Source organism: Grampus griseus (assembly GCF_964374135.1).
Source record: "Grampus griseus genome assembly, chromosome: 14".
Taxonomy (NCBI): domain Eukaryota; kingdom Metazoa; phylum Chordata; class Mammalia; order Artiodactyla; family Delphinidae; genus Grampus; species Grampus griseus.
In genome coordinates this window covers 23,274,229-23,291,822 of record NC_139008.1, presented here as the reverse complement: position 1 = coordinate 23,291,822, position 17,594 = coordinate 23,274,229, and the positions used below count along the sequence as shown (strand labels likewise).

General features: G+C 51.1%; 1 protein-coding gene across 2 annotated transcripts in view; it reads right to left on the bottom strand.

Annotated features, from left to right (window-relative positions):
* SYT17 (synaptotagmin 17) overlaps nucleotides 1-17,331 on the bottom strand; it is a gene marked incomplete at its 5' end in the record, with an annotated part of 85,455 nt that extends 68,124 nt beyond the window's left edge. The window contains 5 exons of one of the 2 annotated variants that reach the window (XM_082671185.1): nucleotides 3,115-3,734; nucleotides 6,508-6,656; nucleotides 12,836-12,984; nucleotides 13,642-13,659; nucleotides 17,262-17,331. In XM_082671185.1, coding sequence (XP_082527311.1) covers nucleotides 3,115-3,734; nucleotides 6,508-6,656; nucleotides 12,836-12,984; nucleotides 13,642-13,659; nucleotides 17,262-17,276 — 951 coding nt within the window. Of the gene's footprint in view, nucleotides 1-3,114; nucleotides 3,735-6,507; nucleotides 6,657-12,835; nucleotides 12,985-13,641; nucleotides 13,665-13,803; nucleotides 13,907-17,261 lie in introns of those variants that run through there. The other variant, XM_082671184.1, reaches the window with a different exon arrangement.
* Nucleotides 17,332-17,594: the final 263 nt, after the last annotated feature.

The window sequence follows — 17,594 nt, the reverse complement described above, 5'->3', positions numbered from 1 at the left end:
GGCTAAGTGAGGGGGAGGCAGAGACGAGAGTGAGGCAGCTATAAGCCAAGACTGCCAACAACCAGCAGCTAGAAATAGGCAAGGAAGGATCCCCTCTGGGTTTCAGAGGAAGCACGGCTCTGACAGCACCTTGCTCTTTGACTGAAAGCCTCCAAACTCTGAGACTATAAATTTCTATAGTTTTTTTTTTTTTTTGCGGTACGCGGGTCTCTCACTGTTGTGGCCTCTCCCATTGCAGAGCACAGGCTCCGGATGCGCAGGCTCAGCGACCATGGCTCACGGGCCCAGCTGCTCCGTGGCATGTGGGATCTTCCCGGACCGGGGCACGAACCCGTGTCCCCTGCATCGGCAGGCGGACTCTCAACCACTGCGCCACCGGGGAAGCCCCAAATTTCTGTAGTTTTAAACCACCCAATTTGTGGTGCCTTGTCACAGCAGCCCTAAGGAAACTAATCCACACTGAAATGCTATCTCAAGCTCTGCTCCTCGGGACCCCAACCGCAGACACCGACCTTCCCACTCAAAGAGTATAAATTCCAGAGCAAGCTTGAGACGGCAGATGTGAGTCCACTCTTCCCTCAATTTCCACGAGCCTTTCTTTACATGAGAAAGAAGAAGAAGAAGGAAAGGAGGAAGGGGGGAGGGAGAGGAGAAGGAAATTTACTTTGGGGATCCTTCCTCCCTCCATCCTCCACTCATTCAATAAATATTGTTGAGCACTACCACGTGCCAGCCACCGTTCTGGGAGCAGGTGAGAGAGCGGTGAACGAATAGACAAAAGCCACTGCCTTCCCAGGGTTCACATACTAGCAGGGGAGACAGACCATAAAATGTACATCTACGGGATGATGACAAGTGCCACAGAGAAAACTAGAGCAGGAGAAGCGGGCGGGGAGCGCCCGGGGCGGGGGCTGCCTCTGGCGTCTGATACAAATGTTCCCATGGTCCTGTCGGGCGAGGTCTCAGCTCAGGCAGAGGGCGGCACACCTGGTGCACACCAGCACACTTGGGCTCCTTCTCTTTTCTGCCCTAGCCCTTCAGTGAGGTTTCGGGAGCCCACCTGGCCAGTGTGCTAGGACGGGCTCCATGCCCGTCCCAGTGCCAGAAGGGCGACCTTCAGAACCACCACTGACTCTGACGACCCCTCCTTCCCCATCTCCTCCTCAGCTCTCACTTCTGCTTCTTGGGATCACCTCCTAAATTAACGATCTGCACCCAGGCCCCTGCCTTGGCCTCAGCTTTCAGGAGAACCACACCAGGGCAGATGGGCCAGGAAGACTTTCCATTTCAGGCAAGGTAACCTTTCAGCCAAGACCTACAAGAGCCAGGTATGGGGATGTCCGGACGCTCTACCTCCGGGGCCTTCCACTGACGTGAAGGGAGGAGCTGGCAAATCTGGAATTTATTTTGTCAGGTGGGCCTCCCTCTTTCAACATAATTTTCTTGACAGTTGAAAACCGAGTGATAGCAAATATCGAGGAGGATACACAGAAAGCACCATATATATCCTGATCGTGTGACGGGAAAGAGGATTTGGGATTATAGCAGACACTGCCAACACCGTGCCCACTTCTCCTGACCGGGACCACTTCAGCCTGCCAGCTCCTGTACTTTTTTTTGCATTTGTGGATGTCAAAAGTCTCTGTACCGGGCTTCCCTGGTGGCGCAGTGGTTGAGAGTCCGCCTGCCGATGCAGGGGACACGGGTTCATGCCCTATTCCGGGAAGGTCCCACATGCCGCGGAGCGGCTGGGCCCGTGAGCCATGGCCTCTGAGCCTGCGCGTCCGGAGCCTGTGCTCCGCAACAGGAGAGGCCACAACGGTGAGAGGCCCGTGTACCGCAAAACAACAACAACAACAACAACAACAACAACAAAAGTCTCTGTACCTGCCAGTGTAACAGGACAGAAATACCAGGAAATGAACCTCCCCATCCCCCCAGCCCTCATTCAGTGGCTGATAGGAGGTGCTGTACAAAGACCCCGGCTCCTTCACCCCTCAGGCGGAAAGGCTCTTAGGTGTGTGTCTGACACTGGCTCCCAGTTCCCCCAGCAGGTTTCAGCTCCAGTCACCCACAGTGGTGGTCGGCTCAATAACTGCACCCCTCATGCGACTTTCCCACCCCCTCCTGGTGCTTCCTCTGGTGTCACCTCCCTATTAAGTGACTTCCCCTGCCTCAGGGTCTTCTTTTTCTTGGGGAATATAAACTAAGAGAGTGATAGCTTTGAAGATGTGTACACACACACACACACACACACACACACACACAGTGGAACAGCCCCTCCAGCTCTCATGTTTAACACCTGCACCCCAAATGTGATGCTAGCTCATCAAACCCCTGGCCAGTAGACCTCAGCTTTAGAAGCAGCTTGATGTATTCGATGCAAAATAATCCCACCTGCATTACACAGGATCACTGTCCCCGCGTGGGTGGGCTAGACCAGCCTCCAACTGGTGGGGTTTTTTCCTTCCCATACACTCCCCTCATATCTTTGCACCCACAGTGGGGGCAGTGCTGTCCTCCAGCCCACAGAATGCCCAAGGGAGGGACCCTAAAAGCCCACTGGTGAGACAGCCTGGTCCACGGGTGGCTCCCCAAGCGGCCAATTGCTCGTCCCTGGGCTGGAAGAGGGAAGGAAGCTAATCTCACAATTTGCCTGAAAAAAATCCATCTATCATCCCGTTCTTCAGCCTTCATTTTATTTTTCCCAAATCAATTTCTGAAAGTCAAAATGACTGATAGCTTCATACCCAGGACTATCACTCTCCTTAGTAAATAACCCAGCATCAATGACAAACAGCTCCCAGGGCAGTGGTGGCCACATGAACCCACACACATGGGAAAATTGCATAGGGTCTGTAGTTTAGTTACCAACATCAGTTTTCTGGTATCGCTAATGCACTCGGATCGTATCAGATTTATCATCGGGGAAGCTGGATGAAGAATACACAGGACTCTCTGTACTGTTCTTGCAACTTCTTGGGAGTCAAAAATTATTTTAAAAACCAGAGGTTTTAAAAATGCAAATAAAAAAAAAAAAGTTAAATACTGAGATAAAAATAATCATTTTTTTAAAAAGCTCCCAAGAGGAGACGCTGCCAACCCATCCCTTACCTGAGAACTGGGAATCAGCGCCTTCCACCAGTGTCCGCCTTTCACCAAGTCGACCTCGCACAAAGGCACGGCCACCTTGCCGATGACACAGTGGCGTGAGAACTTATCAAAGTCCAGCACAGTCAGCAGCAGGGTCCTCCTCTGCGCCTCCAGGAAGGGGATCTCAAAGGTGTAACGCTCCTCGAACACGGGCTTCTGGGTCTTGCGTTTGACCCCGGTCTGCTTGGAGTTCTTCTGGTCCGGCAGGAGGCAGATCTTGACGTAGGGGTTGGAGTGCGCCATGTCCTGGCGCGCGCCGTCGTGGGAGATGGGAGGTGGCAGGTCCCTGGCCTCGATCACGCGCACCGTCAGGTGGTTGTGCAGCAGGTCGTACTGGGTGCTGAAGTGCAGCATGCCCAGCTGGTACTTGGACAGGATCTCTGCGTCCGTCAGAAAGTCCACGTCGTCGCTGTTGGAGCCGAGGGAGTACAGGCGGGGCTCGAACTTTCTGAAATAGTCATCCGGGGTATAGGTCCGTCTGAGCACCGAGGGCTGGATGGGCTCCTTCTTGGCGCTGAGAACGCCGAACTCGATGGGTTTAATATCGATGAGTGGGGAGCTGGGTCGTCTGGAATCGAGACCTACACACCCATCAGAAATAACAATGAACACCACACCAAGTACCGGACCGGACCTGGGCCGATCTGTGAGACTGACGACATTTCCCGGATCCTCACACCTGTTCGCTCTGCTTCATGATGCTCTTTGCCAGGCGCTCTCCACTCCCGGGAATCCTCTTATTTACTCTATGAGAGGCAGCCTGGCGGTACAGCCATCCCCATCGCCATCATCACGGCAGCTAAGCGCCAGGCACTGCCCTAACTGCGCTGCGTATATCCAGTTATCTAATCTTCACAAGGTATTAGCCAGTGACTGTTATCTCCACTTTACAGATGAGGAAACAGAAACTTTAAGTCACTCACCAAAGGTCACACAACTAGTAAGAGGAGGAGCCAGGAGTCAAGCCCCACCTGTCTGGCCCCAGAGTCTGGCTCTAACCATTACCCTATACTGTCTCCACTTTCACAGAGTAGGCTCTGGGGCCAGAGTGCCTGGGTCAAATTCCAACCCGGCTACTTCCCAGTGAGTGTGAATCTCTAGTAATGAGCCGTGTGACTCCAGGCACATTTTACACACTCAGTTTTCCCATCTGAAACATGGAGCCCATCACAGCACCCACCTCAGGGGCTGTGGTGAAGATTCACTGAGCAATGCAGAGAGGGCTCAGCACAGAACACGCACATGGTTAAGAGGCACTAAATGGTAGCTACTGCCCATCTTCAAGGATCACACTCACACCTCGTCACTTACAGGGTACCTCTCCCCGGCAAGCAGCAGAGTTCACTGCTCCCAGTTCATCATTCCAATCTCTGCTCATCCCTCTATTCTAGCAATGAGCTCATGGCATTCTTTTTTCATTTTTAAAGGACTTAATTGAGGCATGATTGACATACAAAAACCTGTCTATATTTAATATACACAACTTGATGAGTTTGGAGATAAGTTTGCACCCATGAAACCGTCACCACAACCTATACCATAAACGTATCCATCACCTTCAGAAGTTTCCTCTTGCTTTCTTTCTTTATTTAATTTTATGTGTGTGGTAAGAACATAAGAGCTACCCTCTTTTTTAAGTACTCCATACAGTACTGTTAATTTTATGCACTCTGCTGGACAGTGACTCTCTAGAACTTACTCATCTGGCATAAGTGAAACCAACACCTGCCTGGTTCCAGCTCCCCCTGGGAACCATATTCTACTCTCTGGGCTTAGGAGTTTGATTATGAGATGCCTCGTATTAATAGGATTGGTATTTGTCCTTTCATGGCATCTTGTTGATTGCCCAAAACCTGTCTTGCTGGCTAAAATCACGAGCCTTTGCCGGTGCGTGGCTGCACTCTCTGATAAATGTGTGCTGAATGCAGTCATCTCTGTATAGAGCTGGGCACGAGATTTAGGAATCATCTAGACTAGCGCCATCCAAGAGAAAATAAATGCGAGCCAGATACAGATGTACAAGCCACAGAGGTAACTTAAAATTTCCCGGTAGCCACAAGTTTTTAAAACTACCAAGAAACAGGTGAAATCAATTTTAATATCCGATATATCCAAAATATAATCATTTCAATATGCACGCAATGTAAAAACATTTTAGTGAGACACTATAAATTCTCTTTTTTCACACTGGCTTCAAAATCCATTGGGTATGTAACAGGTGCGGGGCATCTCAGCTCAGCCACATGGGTGGTGGCCGCTGTGACCAGCGCGGGGGGCAGGTCAGCCCTCTCATTCTACAGATGGAAAGACTGAGGCTACAGAAGCCCGACATCCCCTCCGTTTCACTATTTCAAGCCCTTGAACTTTACTTCCTTCTTCTTCCCCCCATAGTCCCGGGAAAGATCAGACATCAGTCATTTCCAGCTGAGTGGATTAGTTTCATGAATTTAAGCTTTTTCCCTGTTAAGTGAATTTCAGACATCAGCTGAATGAGACAGAGGAGACTCATTTGGGGAGTGACAGGAGGTTGGGAGTCTCTGGGCTTTCTCCTTCCCACCCAGATCATGCCATCTGGTCAAACACACAGGCTATACATGGACAAACTGAGTGGCCTGAGGGCCACATTCAACCCAGAGATACATTCTGTTTTAGTTTAAAAGTAAAGAAGTTTCATATAAAAACCCAGACTGCCAGTTTCCCTTTCCAAAGATCAGGCAATACAATCCCACATGGCAAGAGCTGAGTAGTAGCTGGCCCCGTTCAATGAGACATTAGCTTCCTAACTGGCCCCAATCCCTACCCTGCCCTAGTACAAGGCCAAGAGTCAGCTGCCATTTGTCACTGCATTAGGGTGATATTTATCTCTCTCCAACCCTCTGCACTCAGTCACTGACACAATCCATTTGGCCCCTGAAGTCACTTGAATTTGCAAGCCCTGCTACGTAACATGGTAACTAACACTTGCCTTTCGGGGTCCGAAACGATAATATGCTGACAATGTCATCAACTGAGCCAATTCAATGAAACTTGTGATCAATACTACAAAAATCAATCAAAATGATCGCTTCTCACTGAACTTGGAAGAAATCAGGTGCGATGCCCTCCTTTGTCACACTGCCATGATCTCTGTCATCTTGTCTCCTGGCCTGTCACACCACTCCACCCCCTCCCCAGAGATGACCCTGTCCTTCACGTCTTTCCCGGGGATGCTCCTGAGTGTCTGGGAATGCCAGCTTTCCCCATTTGTCCTGGGGACCCAGATAGCGGGGGTGTACTTCACAGACTCTGAGTGGCAGCTGAGCAGCAAGGCTTGCTCGAGCCAGGACCCCTGACCGTCACGGCAGAGACGCTTACTTGAAATCCTCCGGGTCAGGCTGTATGTAGACTTAGATGTGTCCGAGGACGAGCATCTCCGATCTGGGGAGTTGGTCCGTGGGGTCAGCGGGACTTCACTGGCTGTGTGGACAGAGTTCCCGTCCTTGTCACTGCTCCGGCTGGCCAACCTGTAGGAGAGAAGAGGTCTCAGTGGTTGTCAGAGAATCCCCAGGGATTGGCATCTCTGTCCCATGGGAGACAGACCCATGACGAAACTGCTCTCAGACCCAGGTTATGCAACTTGGAATAAAGCAAATTTGAAATAAACTCTCAATAGCTGTTAACTCTCAATAACATCTTGCTTGTTGTACAAAATGTGAAATGATATAAATGAGTATTTCCCAATTTAGAACAATCCGTCAAGAATTTGCACAATTTCAGAGCTGAGGCTGGGGTGGGGGGAGGGGTATGGAAACTTCCTCAGGATGCTGCCACACGGAGGGTACCACTTTGACTAAACCAAGACAAGACCTGTCAGTCTTCAGTCTGGAAAGGAGAATGTGGCCGTTTATATGCATCAGAACTTCTGCGAGTGGCTTTTGGTAAGAAGTGTCTCACTATTTCAACAGTCACTGTGTCTATAAGATCTTTAAAAAATATCCTATAACAATGTCACTCCAAGTTTCTTTGAATGGCAAGGCTATGGCTACAAAATGGCCCTGAGAATCAATGATTTAAGAGCAACATTTTGATGTGTAGAAACAGCTGCGAATTAGCAGCAGCCACAACTCAATGTGCTCCCAATAAGGATGAGAAATGCTGAAAAAATAGAAAGCACTTCGGGGGGCGGCGGTACAAGGTAGTAATTAAGAGCTAGCTCAAGGCAAGTCCCTCCCTCTCTCTGTGCCTCCGTCTCCCCGTCTATAAAATGGGACTAATAATAGTACCTGCCTTACCCAGTTGCTGTGAACACAGAGTTAACAATATAAAATGCTTAGAACAGTGGTTGGTATGTTGCAGGTAAGTGCTCAATACATTTTAATTGATGTTATTATAGCAGAGGTGGCTTTAAGATCCCCCAATACTCACACAGCTACTAAGGACGCTGGGAAGGGGAAGGGGCGGGGAGACAGCTTGCAAAGTGGCCGTGAGACTGATGCTGCTGACAGCAAGCCCCTCGGCCATACCTTCAAGACTGCATCCCCCAACTTGACATTTAAACCTGAGGCGAAACTAGTCTTGAAAAATGCAATTTTCAAATTCTATAAGGTCTGCAGATGCAGCCTGGGCATGACACGAGACTGATCTGATGTTCCTCCAAAGCCAGGGTCACAGCCAGGACGAATGGGCACGTTACGGGGCGAAACTCCCAGTCCTTGCTTGCCTCCTGCTCCTGGTCTGTAGAAGGAGAACGGAGGGGCTTCCCTGGTGGCGCAGTGGTTGGGAGTCTGCCTGCCGATGCAGGGGACGCAGGTTCGTGCCCCGGTCCGGGAAGATCCCACATGCCGTGGAGCGGCTGGGCCTGTGAGCCATGGCCGCTGGGCCTGGGCGTCCGGAGCCTGTGCTCCGCAGCGGGAGAGGCCACAACAGTGAGAGGCCCGCGTACCGCAAAAAAAAAAAAAAAAAAGGAGAATGGAGCAGATGGAATGTGGGGCATGGAAGGGGGCAGGCGAGGGCACAGAGATGCGATCGTACTAGATCCTTCTCTCTCTCCTGTAAATGAAGCAGCAGCACCTCCCAAGGAAGGCAGGACCAAAATGCGACGCGGCCACTGGGGCCCCTCCGCCTGCATGGCCTGTTTACCGGCTGTCATACCTCACTGAGGCCGCTGCCTCCACCTGTGAAGTCCCATCAGTCTTCAAGGATCAGCTTAAATGCCATTGCTTCCTGAAGCTTTGGTTGAGTCCTCTCAGACACGGTAGCAGTGTATGCCCAGCCCACCCCTGTCCCTTTGGCGACCATCAAGCCTCCGTGCCCTCTGTTCCTTCCGCCTGGAATGCTCTTCCTGCCCCCCGTCACCTGTCTTGTTCCTCCTCATTGTTCAGATCTCAGCTGCAACAGCACCTCCTCAGAGAGGCCCCGCCCTGTCCCGTCACCTCCTCCCACCCCGTCACTCCTTATCCCTGCACCTTCTTTTTCCCACTTCAGCACATAACTCTTCTTCAGTGTGGCCTGCCTGCCTATCTTCTGCGTCTAAGCCACAGCTCCACGCGGGCAGGGGCAGTATCTGCCTTACTCACCACTGCCCTCCTTGCCCTAGCACGGCACCTGGCACGTCTGGGGCGCTCTGGTTTATTTTTTTCAGTGAATGGGTGAATGAATACACCTTTCCAGTGGTTCTCATCTGACTTATCTTGTGTCACTCTGATCTGAGCACACGCCTTGTCACTCCTCCCATAACAGGGTACAGATCTTAACGGTGGGATCTGTACTTACTGTGATCAAAAGTACCAGGTGCTGAGCACCTACTGTGTGCCAGGCACTGTGCTCAATGCTCTGTATGAACCATCATTTCATCCTTGAATCAATGCAGGAGTTAGTCGTTATGAACCACCCCCACCCCCTTTACAGACAGGGAAATGGAGGCCCCAATCGGGTGGAGGGAGGGGTGGAGAATTGACCTGCACCACTGTGAAATGGCAGAACCCCAGTGGAATGCAACAGTACCAGACTCCGGATCACATGCCCCACGCTACAGAGCTGGGTATCCCCTGGGAGGCCTGTAAGAGCCCTGCGCTTAGTAGGTACTCAACACATGCTTGTTGGACAAATAAATAACCTAATTCACTCTTCAGTGAGGGTCTTCCTGGCACTGCCCCAAAAGGAGCCAGTCGGATTGTACCGTTTTTCTGACCCTCACCAGCCCAGCCCAGCCCAGCCCAAGAAAGCTGGGGGGACCCACGTGATGGAAGCATATGTGACAATTAATGGTGTGTCCCCCCAAATCACACACACAAAGGGCCAGCTCATCTGCCACATGCCACCCCACAGAGAGGCATGTGCTGTGGTTCTTGGTTCTAATGTCACAGTAGCAACAGCTACAAGGCCTGTACACTTGACATTTCTACTCTCTGCCTGTTTGATAACATGCAACTGCCTGCCTGGTAAATAAATCTGAGGAAAGCACAGCACTAAATTCTCTTTCTGGAGGATTTAACCGGCCTCCGCTTTACCGATTTCTCTTGATATTTCGCATGATCTTGACAGTCAAAAATGTACTCAGTGTGCCCAGGATTCAAGGAAGACCTGGGTCATCTTAGGAAGCACAAAGGTCATGTACAGCTGCTCAGACTGTACACTGCACTACGCTAGGTGGTCCCATTCATAATGACCACCACGTGAAGGGCACCTCCTGAAGCTGTGTGGTGTGCTGGCTCTGCTGGAAGGTTCCAGCCCACTTCTCTGCTTGTGGCATAACCAAAACAAGTGTCTTCCCTGAGGGTCCCACCCCAGAAGAAATCCCCCGCTTGTACAAAGGGTCAGCAGCCTGGGCAAAGCAAAACTATCCTCCAACTCAGTGGCCGTGCATCTGGAACACTCTGCATCTGGGGCAAACAGATACCAGGCTGTGATTTTCAATGTCTATCAGGGGTCTACTCTGGTTCAGAAGAAAATCCAAATTCCTTAATCTGGCATTTGAGACCCTACACGACCTGAGCTCGCAGGCTCGTTTTCTATGATCCCCCCGATTCGTGGCGTTTGTCCACCCTGGATCCAGTCACAGCACCCAAATTGTTTATTACCCAGGTCTGCAAACTACAGGGCCAAATCCACTGCCTAATTTTGTAGAAGTGTTATTGGAGCACAGCTATGCCCATTCACTAATGAACTGTCTATGGTTGCTTTTGTACTACAAGGATAGAAGTGAGTAGCTGCAACAGAAACTAAGCCCAAGAGGCTAAAATATTTACTATCTAGCCCTTTACCGGAAAAGTTTGCCAACCCCTGTTCGACTAGCTTATTATTTCTTGTGTTTCAGGTGGAATAACCCTTTCCCTGGTTCCAGCATGGTCAGCAAACCCAGGAATGATCCCAGCACTTTTTCCTCCAAGCAAAAGTGATTGGATCAAGTGATTGGCACACGACCCGAGCCAGGGCAATGAGAGCCTTTCCCGATACATTTGTTGCTGTTAAAAATGAGGCAGAGAAAAAACAAAGCTTAAGAATGAGGCCAGGGCTTCCCTGGTGGCGCAGTGGTTGAGAGTCCGCCTGCCGATGCAGGGGACACGGGTTCGTGCCCCGGTCCGGGAGGATCCCACATGCCGCATAGCGGCTGGGCCCGTCAGCCATGACCGCTGAGCCTGCGCATCGGAGCCTGTGCTCCGCAACGGGAGAGGCCACAACAGTGAGAGGCCCGCGTACCGCAAAAAAAAAAAAAAAAAAGGATGAGGCCAAAACAGAAGAAACGTAAAGAAAGAGAGTGAGAGCGCGTACGTGCACGCCCATGACATCATTTGAGCCCCTGGATCCAGCTATGCCTGCAGTCATTCTCCCAGGATTTTTCCATAACAAAACTCTATGCAAGACCGTCATACGGGCGTGCAGGGTGTGAATACACAAACTGAACTTATATACCTGCTGTACCTCCTACACTAGAGTTTAAATCCCCTGAGCATGGGAACAGGACTCTATCTAGCCTTGTAGGGCAACCTCAAGAGAAAAACTACCGAAGAAACTGAGATTAACTTTTCAAGGGCATGACTGCCACTTTCAGGACTCACTTTCTGCCTGCAGGTTAGTCAGCTGGTCAATAGCCATTTTTTGGAATGAACAAGACAGCCCTGGCACAGCAGAGCTGGAGTTCTTCTGAGCATGGCTTTAAAGACGCCAGATGGGCTGAGCCAACCTCCGTCACTGGAAAATGGGGATGATCCCTTGATTAACGAGTTGGTTTCACCAAACATCTCAACTCTGTGCACACCTGCAGGATCCAGGCTACAACCTGTGAGTAATGGGAGGTTCCTTAACATTATCTTTATCAGTTGAAAGAATCTTGATCTATACCTAATAATAACAGAGATGAATACTTACTACTGTGCTCAGCACGTTACGTGCATATCTCATGACGCCTAACAGCGACCCTATAAAGTAAGTTCTATTACTTTTCCTACTTTACAGATGGGGAAACCCAGAATAGGGTAAAAAGAATCACTTAACGTCTATGATTACCAACAAGGTATCAAGCAGCCTGAGGTACTTTTGCATACACTAATTCATGCAATCACCACAACCACCCTATAAGATAAATACTATTCTTTTTATCACCCCATTTGACAGATGGGAAATCAAGGCACAGAGCGATCAAGCAACTTGTCCAAGGGAACAGAACTAGAAAAAAGTAGGAAAAACAGGATTTGAACTCACAGAGCCTGACACAGAGCCATTTGGCTATGGAAATATCTGATACTTGCTTCTAAGAAAATAAGAGGACTGAGGCATGACCCCCAACTTGGAGGGAAAGATGGGGCGCCAGAGGCTTCTGGAATCTTAGCCCAAGGGTTTAGCTGAGACAGCACTGGATCCCCACTGAGGCTGCAGCTGTGGGCCCTCACACTGTCTTCCCAACTCTCTGAGCCTCCCCTCTGTATCATGAGAAGTGGCACCTGGTGATTCCCAGGCCCTGGCCCTCTAGACTCAACCCAGACTCTCCGGCCACATTCCTCTCCCAGCCACAGAGAGGTGGACCAGACACGTGGCTGAGAAGCTTCAAAACTGCGTTCCCAAAATATCCGAGCGACTGGCAGATGGAGATGTTGTATGCGGGCGCGGGAGGAAAACGAATTGGAAATAAAACGAAAGACGCCAGAGAGAACATAAACAGCGAAGGAGGACACGATGGCGACTGGAGGTGCTTTTCTGCTCCCCTGTTTCTGAAGTTCCTGCTCAAACCAGCAGAGAGGCACTTGTTTGTTCATGCTGTCCACACCAAATACTCCTTGAGCATCTAGCATGAGCCAGGCACGGGCCAGGTGCTAGGACAGTTTGTCGTACTGACTTGGATTGAAACCTTTAGAATGTGGACATCCCTTGAAGAATATAGATGCTCACAGATCTCTTTTTCTGCTTGGAACGACACTCAGCGTGATTAAACGTGCCCACATGCTTAGCGTTACACAGTTCGTATCTCAGAAGGCCCGATGGGAAACCAGCTACACTGAAGCCCCACCCCCAGCTGGTCTCGCCAGCCTGCCGAACGCAGCGAGGCACAGAGCACATCCCATCAGCAGCTAAGAGGTCGATGGAAACTCAGCCTTTCCCACTTTCACACCCCAAATCCTCCTTCCCGGGCCCCAAACCCCCTCGCAGAAACGGAGGAAAGAAAGGTCTTAAGATTGCCTTCCAGGAAGTTCGGAGCAGTTTTACTTACAGCCAGGGAGGAGTCTGGGCAGGGAAAGGTCCCAGAATTTCAACTTCATCCTCACTCGACTGGCAACAGCTGGATTCATAGCACTTCTGACAGCAGTGCCGGCAAGTCCATCTGCAGAGCAGCAGATCGGAGATTCTAGAAAGAAAACCCTGAGGCCATTGGGGGAGGTGGGGAGTGAAGAGGGGTAGAGGGGAGGTGGAAAGGGTGGGGAGGAAAAAGAGGAAAAACACCCAAAATTACAAGCAGCTGATCCCTGATGAGAAATAACGACATTCAGGAGGTCTGCCTCCGCCACTGATCACTTAGAACAAAATGTTTTCCATTTCTATTTACCAACTGCAGGCACAAAGATGTGGCAAACACCAACCCGCTCGAGCCATTAATAGCGAGCACAATATTTGCAGGTTATTTTCTTTTGCAGTTTATGTGAACGTCTTTCTTGACATGGGGATGGTTTATTCAACATCGTGAGGGCTATGCAATATGTTCTCAAAACACAATGAATATTACTTTGTCTTCTTGAAAGCAAAGCAAAAATATTTTAAAAAAATCATCTCATGACATGAGAGTAAACAGAGATAATCAAATGGCAATAAGTAGGGGGTGGGAAGGAAAACTTATCTCATCAACTAGTGTCTTTTCACCGGGATCTCCCTTCCGTAGAAGGGGATCGAAACCATGCCGTTATCAACATCCGGTTGCTGTTTAATATTCAATATCCCCGCAGCCCCACACAAGGCTCCAAAATGACAAGCAAGCATTTCTTGATCAGAAGCCAGACCAAACGAATCGCCGAATTAACTCACCTCGTTTAAAGGTTCCAACTGCCCTTTTAGAGATCCACGTGAAGCCAAGGGGCGCAGAGGGCGAGGGGGGTGACAGAGAGAGAGAGAGAGACAAGACCAGTTTAGCAATATTCCAGCAACCCAAAAAAAAAAAAAAAAAAAGCCCTGCTTCTTTCCACTTACCATCCTGGGAAGGGAGCTGACCTCCTAACAAGGTGTTGCTACCTTCAGGGTTGCTGGTAGCCTCCCGGCTAACCAACACCGAATAAATGGGAAACTTTAGCATTTCGATTTGATTTGCACCGTATGCTGTTATGAATCAGAGCGGGTGGATAGATAGTCATGCTATCCAATGCAGCCACACTTCAGGAGAGGAGCAAACCTTCCTATACAGAAATAGCCATGAAGCCAACCCAAAAGGACATGATTAGCTAACATGCAGGCAGGCACAGCGTGGATGTGACTTGGCTCCCCCGCCCTCCCCGAGGCCCTACCTTCCAATTCTGCTCCAATGGTGGGGAGCTTCACATGACCACCCACAAACAGAGGGAGCCAAAGAAAAGAAAGCCATAGTCTGGTCCTCGGGAAGAAGGGAGGGAGCCTCTCCCTTCTTCAGCCCCACCTCCACCCCAGTTTCTTCTCTCCGGTTCCCAAGGCAGAGTCTCCCGCCACCCCCTTCCGGGAGAGAGTCTTAATGGCTTTCCAAACGGGCCAAGTAAACCAGGTAGGTTAGGAGGAGTCTCCCACAGAACTCAGAACTTTGAGTCAAGAGGGAGAAAGTTAACTGTCTTTTTCAATTCTCTTGCAAGGAGGAGAAAGTCTTAATTTGGTACCATTGTATGTGACATTTTTCTAACAGTTGCAAATCCCATCCCCGCCTTCCTTTTTAAACTGAGAGCAGACCCCAGCTCAGAGCCTTGGAGACAGCCTACCCATCTAGAATCCAAGAATGTGGCATTATTCTCATGGTGTTTATTTTTCCTGTTGCCTTCTGTTTATATCACGTGACCCTGGTTTTCTATTATGGTAATGACATAAAGTTTCCTTTTCATACTATTTTTTAAAGTTAAAATAAAGTGCAAGTCCATTTATAGAAAAAAAATTAAGTGAATAACAGCACAGGTGGTTCGCAGCTCATGAAAAACTCAAAATCCTTGAAGTGATAAGCGATTTACTGCAGCTTGGGAAACGAAGTCTCGGGCACTAACCACACCGAGGCGGGTGAGGAGAAGGGTATGAAACTGAGTGAAGAAGCGCTAGTCCTGGCCTCACCAGTGGCCAATCATGTGACTTGGGCAAGTAGGGGTGGCGGGGGGGGGGGCGCACTCTGAGCCTCAGTTAACCTCTTCTCTTTAGTGGAAGGGCTAAGCTAGGACACTATGAAAATGCTTTGTCCTGCCCAGCTGCACAATATCTGAACCCCTTCTGTGGCTTATGAGAACCAGACAGTTTGTCAAGTCTAGTTGGAACCTGCTAGGCACCGGGGACTGTCCTGGCCAATACAGCGGTGAGGTGAACAATGCAGAAAAAGCTATGCCCTCGTGGGGCTCACATGAGAAAGTGCTTTAAAATGCTTACGGTCAAGTGCAAGGATACAGTGATGCTTCTTCACAACAAGCCAGGCTCACAGGGAAGTGTTCCTTGGGTATGTAGTGATCCAAAGAGAACCATTTCTAAAACCATGATGAGCAGAAGCAAGGCCACCTCAGGGGCCCCAATGAGGTACAACCACGCAGCTTTCTCAAGGCCCAGGTGCAAGGTGACTGTCAGGGCAGCAAAGAGAAACCAAGGAAAATGAAGAAAGAGGAAAGGGAAGATGCTCTGAGGCTCCCACGAATGCCAAGTCTTTGAGGCTCGGTTTCATGTGTTTGACCCAATGGAGGAGAACTGATTCGAGCCAGGAAAAAAAGGAGGAAGGAGGAGAACCCAGATATTCTAGAACAGGGGGTGCAAGCTATGGCTAGCAGACCAAATCCGGCCTGCAGCCTGTTTTTCCATGGCCCTCCAGCTAAGAATGGTTTGTATATTTTTATTTGGTTGAAAAAGAAATTTAAAGATTAATACTTCCTGACTCATACCAAGTATATGAAATTCAGTTTCAGTGTCCACAGACTTTTATTTAGACACAGCCATGCCCAATAATTTACTACTGTCTATGGCTGTTTAGTGCCAGAGTCAAGAGGCTGTGACACAGACCATGAAGCCCTCCAAGAAAAAAGAAGTATTTGCTATCTAGCCCTTTACAGAAAAAGTTTAACACCTTGTTCTAGGAGGAAAGTCAACATCACCGGGCCATCCTCATACCAGATGCTTAACAAATCCCCCACCGATCCCCACCAGCCCCCCTTTTAGGCCTCACCACGACCCCTAAGCACCTGTATGGCCTTGGGCAGGTCCCTTAATTACTTTGTGCTTGAAGGCAGTCATTAAGACCCGCAGAAGCGTTGTTCCTTTCTCACTGCACTGTGCATTCTGAGGGGCAGGGACCTGCTGCTTTCTCAGCTGTGTCCCCACTGCCCATACATAGTAGGTGATTAGCCAAGTGTCTCCTGAGCAACTGTCGCACAGCGCCCCGCCCGACAACATCCACACAGTAGGTGAACAGTAAATGTGACCTTCATTGAACTTGAAAAGATGACCTAGGGATTCCATAAAAGAGAAGTCAATGGAGCGAACCTAAGGAGAGGGATGTGAAGGCTATGGCCTAGGTGGCAGAGCAGAGTTGCTGGCAGGTGGAAAAGTCTAAAGACATGACGAGGGGATGCGTGAGCCAAAGGGGCACGAGGGGACCAGCAGCAACCCCAGCTGTAGCCGAGGGGAGACGTGAGCCCGGATGCACCCTGACTGTGGGAGCCTGGAGGCTTCTCTGCCAGGCTGAGGAGCCAACCCCAGAAGCAAGCAGCTCAGCGGGTCTGACTGCATGACCTTGGCGCTGACCCGTCGCCACTTCCCCCCCATGTATCGAGAAGAAAGGTCTTTCAGTCAAGCAGCGCCCCCTCACCGCCCCCTAAAGAAGGTGCTTGTAAATTATTTCAGCCTAAGGATTCTTGGGGGGTGTCCCCAAGATGATGGTGATCCACAACTCCCAGACCCCAATGCAATGGCCCAAAGTAATCGGCTGCCCCCCAACACCACCAGCGCGCCTCTGGTGTGTCCCCCACCGCTCAACACCCAGTGCCCGGGAAAGACGACGTCCTTGTCCCTCCTGGCCGGAACAGGCTCCCTCCGCCGGCCAATTAGCCGGAGCCGTCACCAAGGCAACGGCAGCTGGCGGGCAGGGCGGCTGGCGCGCCCCGGGCCGCCCTGCCCGCGGCCCCTCCCCTGGGGAGTGGTGCACGAGGGAGGAGGTGGGGGAAGGGAGAAGAAAAGTCCGCCCCACCCCCATTCCTTCCCCAGGAGGTGAGGGCGCGCGTGAAGAGTCCGCTTAGGGCCTTTCGTCACGGGGTGCGGGGGTCCCCAGCCTCTTCTCCTGGGGCGCACCCCCCACTGCTGCACAGGTAGCCTGCGCTCAGACACCCTTTTTCTCCAGGCAAGTTTGTGGCAGCGCAGCCGTCTGCCCTCCCTCCCGCGCGCTCACAGTCGCAGGGGGCGCGGCACCCCTCACCCACACCGCGGACCTGGCCCCCCGGCCTCAGCCCTACCTGAATGTACGCCATTTTCGCCCGCGCGCACTCACTCCGGCCCGGGCATGGCGCCGCCACGGCCACTTTGCCCTCGCCAGCCCGAGAGAGGGGAGAAAGCAAAGGGGGAAAGAAAGAAAAAGGCAGCCGGGTGGCCCCAGACGTGACTGGCGTGGCTGATGAGCGGCTCCCGCCCCTCCGTCGGCCGCCCCGTCCTTGCCTTCCCCTGCGTTCCGGCTCCCGGAGTCGGGGCCGCCTCCCAGGTTGGGAGAGCTCGGGCGCCCAGGGCGGGCGCCCAGGGCCTCCGCCTCGGCCTCCCTCGCTGTCCCGCGCTTCCCCCGAGGCGCTCCCCAG